The sequence below is a fragment of the Clupea harengus genome, chromosome 18, assembly GCF_900700415.2.
Source record: "Clupea harengus chromosome 18, Ch_v2.0.2, whole genome shotgun sequence".
Classification (NCBI taxonomy): domain Eukaryota; kingdom Metazoa; phylum Chordata; class Actinopteri; order Clupeiformes; family Clupeidae; genus Clupea; species Clupea harengus.
Window position 1 is genome coordinate 6,057,036 of NC_045169.1, and position 10,958 is coordinate 6,067,993.

General features: G+C 43.5%; 2 protein-coding genes across 2 annotated transcripts; both read right to left on the bottom strand.

Moving 5' to 3' along the window:
• Position 1: 1 nt before the first annotated feature.
• On the bottom strand, positions 2–6,677 carry LOC116224560. Its single transcript, XM_042710465.1, has 8 exons — positions 6,407–6,677; positions 5,841–5,969; positions 4,934–5,017; positions 4,218–4,617; positions 3,207–3,350; positions 2,564–2,667; positions 2,146–2,326; positions 2–1,282 (listed from the first exon to the last, which is right to left on the bottom strand). Exons 1-6 carry the CDS (start codon positions 6,431–6,433, stop codon positions 2,582–2,584), a joined length of 870 nt encoding a protein of 289 aa, XP_042566399.1. The 5' UTR covers positions 6,434–6,677; the 3' UTR covers positions 2–1,282; positions 2,146–2,326; positions 2,564–2,581.
• Positions 6,678–6,770: 93 nt separating this feature from the next.
• On the bottom strand, positions 6,771–10,516 carry nagk (N-acetylglucosamine kinase). Its single transcript, XM_012820669.3, has 10 exons — positions 10,299–10,516; positions 9,912–9,996; positions 9,566–9,664; positions 9,297–9,438; positions 8,965–9,075; positions 8,713–8,825; positions 8,338–8,425; positions 8,117–8,214; positions 7,770–7,848; positions 6,771–7,454 (listed from the first exon to the last, which is right to left on the bottom strand). Exons 1-10 carry the CDS (start codon positions 10,349–10,351, stop codon positions 7,264–7,266), a joined length of 1,059 nt encoding a protein of 352 aa, XP_012676123.2. The 5' UTR covers positions 10,352–10,516; the 3' UTR covers positions 6,771–7,263.
• Positions 10,517–10,958: the final 442 nt, after the last annotated feature.

Genomic DNA, 10,958 nt, shown 5'->3' on the forward strand with positions numbered 1-10,958 from the left:
ATTTGTATCGTCATTTTTGTTTTATTACTTGTCTCTTGAAGAGTCTGTACAGCATATCAAGTCAAATACAGGATCAAAGACCAGGTTAGTCTTTGTTGTCACAGAAGCGAGGTAATGACTTAAACTTAATACAGTATTGAATGTTTGGATAAATCGAACCACAAACAATAATCCTTTTGAACTCCATAGGAGTTCACTTACTGTGTCAAGTCCTTAATACTACACCAGTCTGATTGACCATTGCCTAATTATACAAGGTATACTACAATACAAGTCATAAATCCAATTGATAAATGGTTTTGGCATTATCAACATTTAACCTGTCCTGTTTGTCATGCTTTTGGTACATGTTCAGTGCTATTCTATTTTCTGATAGCTATGCAGTGTATGTAATAACTACATGTGTTTTCTTTGTATACCTTTTTAGTAACCTCCAAAGAGAGTAAAAGGAGAGTGGCATGAATGTACCTTATTTATTCTATGTGGAGTTTCTGACAAGGTGACCTTTAATGTTTTAAGTATCGTAGAGAAGTTGTTGCTTATTTTGGCCAATTTGCTGCAGTGATATCACACACAGATGAACGATCTTGCACGTCCGGTTGTGAAGACTGCAGCAGGAAAGGTTTCGTTAGAATACGACGAGTGAAGAGCACCGCTCCGGAAAACCAGCATCGCCCCGATCTCCAAGAACGCTCCAGCTTCGAGTGCTCAGACTGTGATGCCATTCTGGCCGGAAAACCCCTCGGCCTCCTCCTCCAGACACCTCCTGATGCACGCAGGTCCGGGCCCGGAGCACTCCGCTGTTGTTATTCCAGGACATCAGTCCATAATATGAAACTTCCCCAGAGGCCATTTCCCCATCTCGGCAGCGCGCCAGGAATCTTAATTAGCGACTAAACAGTACTTGTTTGAGTTGATTGGAAAGTTTACTTTGAACAGCTGCATCGGGGTAAAGGGATTGGCCAATGGCCCAATGTCATGCCCCTCAGCGGATCAAACTGTTGGGTGTGTTTTCACTGCTGATGAACAACACCGCTGATTGATTGATTGATGAAGTGTAAACTATAAATATAAATTGCAGTGCTCGACAGTTGAAGTTGAATGACATTCCAAGTTGAGAGGCCTAGATTACATTTTATTTATGTAAAATACATCGCTGAAACTTAAAATAGTCTTGTCTGTTCTGAAGATGATGGCAGTGGTGATGGTTGTGAAAAAGGTCCATCAGCATCTAGGTGAAGCGTCTCATGATTCAGCATGTCTTTGGCCTGGACATGGCGCGCTGGGTGGGTAAGAAAAGACATTAGTCATCACCACTGACACCAACAACTGGGTCTGACTTTGACAAGGTACTTACTGCCCATTTGACACATTTTATTTGCAGTCAGATTTCAGTGAGCTTAGAGACTGAAAAACTAATTTTTTGTTTGAATCCAGCCCACCCCCCAGAACAATTCTTTGTCCCAATTTGCACCTTTCCTCTGACTCTTGGTGGCACACTGCCTAGATAAATACGTAGATGCCAAACATGGATGTCCAATTATAGGCCTGGACTAGCACATCACTGACACTTCAGAAACCTCACATCATCTCACGCCAGTTTAGCTGAGCACTGTGACTTTTCAACACAAACAATGCATTCATTCCCCCTCCCCCTTCCCTGAAATGCATGGCAGTTTTACCTACATTTGGAAGCTATATTTCATTTTACAAATATAAAGTGTGTCAGTATCTCTAGAAAGCTCGTCGTCCTTGAGCTAAACTATGGAAAGGAGTTCCCTATTTAATGCAGGTTTCACTGTGCATGTAAGTTAGCAATAATGTGCCAGAATGACATTGTGAATATTCTTGAACCAAGTATTCATTTAGTAAAATAGCATGTGAATGATGCACACACAAGCTTTATAGAATACAGTATAAGTCTGAGTTCAGAGCCAATATTTCATGTATAGTGTGGTTTTGCACTGTTTGCTGTATGTATCATGGTAAAAGACCTTTTTAAAAGCTTCCCTAATGTCTAATTATATGATGACACTGGTTGCCACCCACAAAAAATATCTACTCCCTGTGCAACAACAGTTACTCAAATGTGGAAATGTGCATAGGTCAGTGTATGTATGTCTGTCTGTATTCTTTTGTCCTTACTGGGTGGCAGTAGCTAGACATGTATTCAGAGCACATGGTCCTTCGTGGTGCTGCCGTGTGTTGGATGGCTACCCATGGACGTGTCACCTTGGCAGGGGTGAAGTTTTTGCAGGTACTCGGAGGAAACACCCGCTGCAGGAATCCAAACTTATCCGCATACTCCGTCACAAAGTTCAGATGCCTGGAAAGGGGAACGATGGCACCACGTTTGAACAGCAGTGGGGGAAATGATGAATGTTTAAATTGATTTCTGGTCTATGAATAAATCTCATCCCACATAATGAATAGGTTTCATCCTCCAACTCGTGTGAGTTAGTGCTAACTATTACTGTTTGGTTAAGACGCTATTAGCCATGTCGCTAGCTAACTGTTGTCTCATTGACTTGACAATTTCCCGAAGTCCAGAAAGAGAGGGTACCTGTGTTTTTTTTCGGGGTTAGGGAGCTTCGAGAATGGGCTTGTTGTCGTCCTGCTGGAGGCTGAGGAAGCTCTGCCTGTAGCTGGTGTACTCTGGAGGAGTCCCTACAGAATGGACATAACACATACACAACTACAATCAATGGCAAGCTCAGTCACCTGTTTCCATAGGTAAACTGCATTGATGCACCCCCCTCTAGTGGTAGTTCTCAGGATTACAGGATGTTTGCAATTCCACACCTTCATTTCCTTAACCCACTGCTTGTAACCCGGTCAGAGTCAAATAACTCACATTTACTCTTGGTCTGTGATCTGATTTAAATCATATAGAGCAATAATCAACCATGTCTCCAAACACAATAACATGCTGCTTGCAGTACGTGTGGCTAGTTGGCTTGAACCACTTCATGCTTTCATTTGAATGGAAATTTAGATTTTGAGACCTACTTACTGCATCAGGTGAATATTGCATATTAAGTCAGAAAAGAAGCAGGAGATGGCAAATTCAGCGACATGAACTTGTGTGTTTGTGAGTGTGGAAAGAGGCTGAGTAAGAGATACTACGTGTGGTACCTCAGCGACATGAACTTGTGTGTTTGTGAGTGTGGAAAGAGGCTGAGTAAGAGAGATACTACATGTGGTACCTCTGAGGGTGTAGGTGGTCAGTGAAGCGCAGCGCTGATTAAGCAGACGCTGCTGCTGGTCTATGGCGCGCGCCTCCCGTAGGAACTCCTCATAGGTGGTGAGCTCGGGCTTGTCCTCGACTTCCTGAGGCTGCACCACAGCACCTAAACAACACCGGCAGAAAAAGGGGCAGAAATAGCAAATGCTTTATTTTTTTAAAGTGAGCAAACAGTTTTTATATCTGTCGTTTTCACTGCAGAGTGAGGGATCAAAACAACGTTACTCAAGTCAGAGCAGTCTTCAGCACTTGATAGGCAGAACCAATATCTCAAGCTATTTGCCTCTCTGGCGTACTTGGGTTTTCTGTGGGACTCGACGCACAAGCTCGTCTCCAGAGTGCAGTGTCATCACGGAGGCCCTCAGGCGGTCAGCCGTGACTCATAATCTCCATCTCCGCTACTTCCTCCTCAAACTGTTTCATTTCCCCCAGCTAATGCATTTACAGACAGACCACATTACCCAGAGATGCGCACTAATGGTCTCGCATACAAGTTTCCTCTGATCTTGTTGTAGATGGCTGACACTGATATCTAGTATATATCCAGCTGCCACATGGCTTTGGTCTATAAGAAATTATTTATGGAATCTTATAGTCAAGTAGGGTTGGATGTCTTTGCCCAATTGCTCAGTATACCCTCGATGTAATTATTACTGTGGGTTTTTTATCTGTCCAGTAGCCATTAGGTAATGATAGGGGCAAGGCCTAAATAACTGTCACGGGCTCTTAGGGTAACCATACATCTGTCAAACGGTTCCTCCGACAATTTGACCAAGCTGGAAATGAAAGATGAAGGTTGCGATGAGTCATCGCTTGCTATTGATGGGTTACTGTGGGGGATGACTGATCTTTTTAGCATGGCCGACTAGACGCAGTCATGTCCAACAGGCTGCTGGGGAAGGTTAGTGTACCGACTGAGTATGGGGTGACAGCCATGATATCTAGCCTGTGTGGATTATGTTCCCTACTTTACCTTCTCCACTGCCAATTTGTGGCAGCTTGTCCGTGGCCTTCATGGTGTCCTTGGCAACTGGTGCCGTTTCCTTTGCGACAGTGATGTCTGACCTCCATGCCTCTTTGACGGTGGGGCTGAGGGAAAGCTTGGCTGAAGAGGAGGTGCGGGTGGGCGCGGAGGCTGATGCTAATGGGGGGCTGGCAGTCGAGCTGGTGGTGGAGGCGGCGGGAGGGGAGGACCCAGCAGTCAATTTGCTCCCCTTGGCAGGGAGCAGAGGGGTGTCCTGGCACTCCGTTTGAGGGGGAGTGGCAGAGGGCCTCTCGTTCACAGTTGAGAGGGTCCCTTGGTCCTTTTTGGCCTCAGCAGGCACAGGCTTAGGGTCTTTCTCCAGTACAGAGACCACCAGGGACTTCCCCTTCTGTGAGTGAAAATAAATGTTGATCTAGCTTAATGCTAGTCCCAAGAACTGGTTGGAGGATACACATTTACTTTTGATTAACATGACAACATGTCTCTCTGTGACCTTATAAGAAGGAAGGTGAAATTCAATAACTTCTGTAACTATGCAAAACTAAAAGACAAATTGCACTCTTTCTGCAATCATTTTTTTGTAATAGAACAACGAAAACATAAATCTTAAATACATATCTGTTAAGCATCTCAGACCACCATCTTTCTCATTAACTGCTAAAAAGGCTCTGGGCTGATGCAGACTGAGAAGGATTCAGAAGTACCTGAGTGAAAGAGGAGTCTCCATACATACTGTTTGTAGTCCGGTAGCAGTACTTGCGGTACCTGGCCCAGGTCTCCTCATTTATCTAAAAGACAAAGGAATGGAGAACCATGGGTGTGTGTTGGGCACAGACTGTTGGCAGACTTCAACCTGAATAACACGTGTTGATGGATGGATAGATGACTTCAGATTTGTTCAGAGTTCTAAGTACTTCTGACACTTCCAAAATGTCGTGTTATTAAAACGACTCTCAAAGGGAAAGGCAGGTTACTTCTAATCTGATGTCCTTCTGAATTTCTATAAAACGACAACAAGGATAAACCTTTATTACTAGCCACAGAGAACCTGAAAGCTGCGGGGGGATACTGGTTGGTGTGGGCACACTGAAGAGGAAGAGGTGGTGGACTGGCGCAGGAAAAGGGAAAAAAAGGGCACCATCTTCCTGTTTATGTACGGATGGAAATTGTATTGCCCAACTAATACCCCTTTCTGAGAAACAAAAACAACTTTTCCAAGAAATCTAGTGGATGATTTTGTACCAAGTACCACCTGAAACTGATTCCATTGTCATTTGCTCTGTTGTTGTAAGCTAGTTAGTCTGCTAGCATAGTGTAGTTTAACACTGGGCCACAGCTCCCTTCTGCAGTGCAGAGGAATTCATAAACAAATCTTATCCCTGTCGTCTGCTCAAACTGGTCAAACCTCACGCGGGATATTCAAGACCTCTTCATCATTTCACATTAGTTTGGGCTATGGAGCCTACCTCTGTGCAGACAGCTTGGTGCACACAGGCTCAATTTGAAGGGGGAATGCATACCATTCCCTTTGTATTCATGATAATAATGTATGATCATTCTTTTTTTATAAACACATTAACCACTGTGTGCGCATATGACTGTCACCCTTACCTTAGGCGGGGGAGTGGAGTGGAAGCTGGGCTTTTTCTTGGGCAGGCAGCGGAACTGGTAGACCTGCAGTGAAGCCTCCGTGTAGGGCCTGTAGTCGGCCCTCTGGGTGCTCTGCATCATCCCACCTGGCTGAGGATGACCAGTGAAACCAGGGACCAGGAAGAGAGAGGGTAGACAAAATAGAACAGAGAATGAATATGAGGCGGAGCAGAGAGAGTAAGGAGGGCACCAGACAGGGACCACTCACCTTTTGGAAAATTTCTCCTCAGACTTTAGTTGTACAGGATATTGTGAGTGAGACAAATAGATATTTTAATCAGAAAACACAGTTAATTGTACATGTGCAAATGACTCGATTGTATTCTGAATACGTACGACTTGCACTGTGTACTAACTGACCCTCCTATTCTTAAAGCACATCACACTATGTCTGTTTGGATAAATAAAAGGAAAGGTCCAGTAGTAACAACTTTTAACATGGACCTTTCAGAACAATTAGTCTTACTGTATCACTTAAAATATCTTTACTGGCTAACTGAACAGAGTGAATAAAGGTCACACCATACCTTCCATTGTCTCAAAGTGGAACTCATCTATTGAATTGTGACTGCTGTTATAGGCAGTCTTGAGCCTTCACGTGTTGCACTTCCAGTAAGTAAGTATGATGTCCAGCTCAGGTCTGTTTGATATAAAGTGGCCTTCACTTTACCCTCTGGGGCCTGAGTAGAATATTGGTGCAATGATGTCACAATGTTTTGGACTGGCTGCCTGTTGTGACTATCAGATGTTTGGCCACAAGTCATGATGTCATAACATTCTATCATGATACTGCCATTCTAGACAAGCAGTTATTTTCCAGTAACTGTTCCTTGCTTTTATGGAATCTTTTGAAGCCAAAACCACCTGTGCCCTATTAAACAACCACAAAAGTGATGTAAACGGTTTATTAGAAGAAAAGTTGTTTTGTTGATGAGACTTGTCTGTACAGGAGGTTAAATTGGCATATCAATGTTGAAAACAGTTGAATATTACTAATTAAAAAAAAACATAGAACCTTTACAGTGAACAGTGTTTTACAACAGTATCACTTTCTGAGCTGACATCTATTTCGAGAAATAATAAAATACTTTAAAAAGCATAATAATATCAACACAAACTGATTCAGATTTGTTGCAAATCACTTCATATTGTTTCATGATCAATTGCTGTATAATATGATGACCAGCCCCTTATTAAGGAACGAGATCCAGGGCTCAAATGGCATACTCATCGGTTCAGGTCAGGTGATTACTCAGTCAAAATAATTACAATGAAAATCTATGCAGCCCTCCCAGTCATTTCTTTCCATAGGCTGAGAATGTTTACTGCTGGTCAAAGTCAGTAATTTAACTGACTTCCGATAAGATTATTTCCCTTATTATTACTAGTTGGTAAAACTATGCTTGTAGAAGACGTTGACGTTAGCAGCATAGTCCAGTGGAAGTGCTGCACCGCTGTTCTGCCCACCCAGCTTGGCGCCACCCAGGGCAGACGACTGGCACAGGGTCATCAGGCTGTACCCACGGAAATGGCCCCCACTGCAACCTTTCGCCTGCGCCAGTACGTCAGTGAAACCTGCCGGTGTGAAAACCACAGGCAGCATGGGTTCCTGTTATGCGTGTGTCATTTAATTTCAAAGGGTTCATTATGTGGTATATACATATCCTGAGCCTAGTCTCGGTATCACATATAGTACGGGTTGTGCCTGTGCAGATATCTCAATAAGATAGAGGTCTGGTGGTGACGCAGGTGGTATGACGTACAAAGCGCGCTGAGGCAAACCGCTGAACACTGCCTGCACTTTATTTGACCTCAAATCCAAATGCAAATGAACCTTCAGCTCAAAAGGAGTCAGCGTTATACAGTTGAAAACCGCACAGGATAACTCACCAGCCTTCATCAGCTCCCAGCTGGCCCAGACGGCTCCCTCACACAGTATGGGCAGTCCCAGCTCACCAGAGAACAGAGCCTGCAGGGACGACAGCAGCGGAGCTACATGAGGCTACATTCGCCTGGTGGCCATTACTAAATGCCTCTGGTCAACATACTGTGACCGGTGGCAAGATCAATGGTTTGATTGCCCTTAAAAAATATATATTGTTAGAATGCAGGCTGTCACTGTATCTTGTCCTGCTTCGAGGAAAATGACCCTTAGTCAATGAGTTATGGCTGACTGCTAATAGAACAGGTTGTGGTTAAGGGTTTAACCTCAGAGAAAGGTGGTTAAATAGGGTTACCTCCTGGGCATGGGGGAGGACCGCAACAATATGCTGTGCCAGGACTCTGCCAGCCTGCGTAAAAATGTGCTGGCAAAGGGCATCCCCGGCAGCAGCACCTAGGACATATGACACAAGCAATACTCCTTACTAATGTGGGGGAATTGGCTAAATGTACGACCTAGATCTTAGGTGTCTATTATTCAGCGGTCTGAAGGATATTGCCTGCATCATACTTTTACCTTCTGCTACTTTCTTGCAGAATCCAGCAAAGTGAGACTTCTGGAAGGTTCTGTAGAGGTGGGGAAGCATGCCCATCAAGTCGGACACCTAGAGGTAACCACAAAGACTAAAATATTATCCTATTGATAACAATACTCAATGTAACGCTACTTAATGTTATGTTCCTGTAGCCTGTGTTGTGGAGACAGGCATAGTCCCGCTTCATACTCTAACTCACAACCTCGGGCACAACCTTGTGCTAGCAATGAGGCTGAAACCCATGGGTGCTAGCGTCTGTCACTAGCACGTCTGTTAAGGTGTCAGCGAGTGAGGTTTACTCACTGACTACCGTTACAATGATTAAAGCCACAACCCCTTCATATTCCTCAAATTACCTGGAAGTACTCCTCCATGGCCCTCTTAACATAAGCGATGTCATGAGGTGGACTGACTAAGTTGTCTTTGGCATCAAACACTGTTTTCACAGCCAAATGGGAAATCCAGAAAGCTAAATGAAACACATAAAGGTAGATGAATGGTATAACCTTTTACATGGCTTACTAACTTTTGTACGGCACTTTGTTTTGATCAAAAGGTTACGAGGCACAAACAACGCTTTAAGCTAATGGTTTAGTTTCCATGGTTACCTGACCCTTCGTCGCCCATCAAGTGGCCCCAGCCTCCGCATCCCACGTCGGAGCCATCGGGGTTCACCAGCTTGCAGTTTGATCCCGTTCCAGAGATCACTACAACACCACCTGTGGGAGCAGCACGGCATCACAACTGAAGGTCCAGATTGGTTTAGATGAAATAAAACCCAAACCTTTTTTATTCTATCCTGTGCTTGTATGCTTGTTGGAATCTGACTCTAGGTTAGATTCCAAAATGAGGTAGTTTATGGAGCAAGCATTTGTTCAATGTCTAGAGAACCTTGAATAAACAGGTTCTAAAGAAACCCTGAAGAATCCAGGTTCCATACCATGGTCGCTGGCAGTCGCGATGGCCCCGATGGCATCAGTGGTGATGTAATAGCTCTGGCTTAGCTTTGGAAACCTCCGCTGCATCTCGTCTATGAGCTTCTGAATGGCGTCTTTTTGCTCCCCGCCACTTAAAGACATGCCCTGTGGAGGTGTATCAGGTGCACACGTGAAGAAGAGAACATGAGAACATCTAATTCCTCAACATTGACAAGGACCTCCATTTACAAAGGGTCTAGAGATTCATTTAAGTCATAAAGTTAAGACTTACCAGTGCCCGGAGGGGCGTGTCTGGATCCAGACCTGCCTCAACTTTGGCCTTCTGGATCATGTCATTGATGGTTTCAATGGACTTATCCACACCAACAAGCTGGGCAGGAGTGTGAATAGTTTCATTTCAATTTTAGTTTTACCTGCATTATTACTGAACGTCCTATGTGTTGGCAAGTCCTTTTTGCTTTTTAATACATTTCCTATAGCCTACTGAAGTCTAGCCTAAATTGTGTTGCAACCTACCTTTCCTACTGAAAAAAAGAGGCATTGCATGGGTCATAATACTACTAATTCATGAATATACCGGTGGATAGACTGTGCAAATGGAGCAATGTGTGCCTCACCCAGTGGTTGGTGCTGGGTCCGTCGGTCTTTGCAAGCACCTTCCCATCGTCAGACACGATGAGTGCAATGGAGTGAGTTCCACCGCTGCCCAAAGACAGATTTTCAGTCAGTTGTAAGTCGCTTTGTAAATCACTTAACAAGAGCGTTCACGCGTTTCTTTTTCTCTCCGCTCTTCTACTGCCGCACAAGAGATTCAATCGATGCGTTAAGCGTTAAGTTTCACTGAACTGAGCTCACGACATTGCTTCAAACTGGTCGTCTAGATAGAGCAACAACGTACAGTAACGGATCTATGAATACACCGCTGTAAGTAGGCTACTCTAAAAGCCGTCTTGCATCACTCGCCACACAATTTAAATTATTATAAATGTAAGGCAATCACTTACCCTTCCACACCGCCGTACACAAAACCCATGATCTTGTTTCCTGTTTCTATCATGTGACTACTTGGCCGTCAACACTTGGCCAATAAGATTACAGTTGGCTACATATAAAACGATTACACATCCAAGGTTTATGTTAACTGTTGTATTATGTGAACTTTGATTTCTGAATAGCATAATATAACAGAACACACCCTATCTTTAAAAAAAAAAAAAAAAACAGACAAGAAACGAATCGTGTCAGCAGCTCTTACGAATAGGCGTTCAGCAATAGTGTATTTTTCTTTTAGTCTTTTACCAACAATAAGTATTATGTTTAAAATTACTGTAAGACTCAGAAGGTCAGAAGTTCATTAGATAAAACTAATTCGTTAACTTCATTGTTACATCTTTACTTTATCACCGCTAGATGGCGCCCCAACCTCCAGATTGTGCTACATTATTTTATGACAGTCACAGATCAGGCTATTTGCACAAGATAATAAAAGTTGTAATCTATGTAGGCTATAATTGCTTTAAAAGACTACAGTTTAATCGAACTGCGTGTTAATGGGATGATTTGCAGGTCTGCATCTCTGCTTGATTCACCTGGACACATGCACTCTAGGAATATCTAAATTATAATTTTATAATAAATGTATAATCTTTGCTATTAATAGGTGA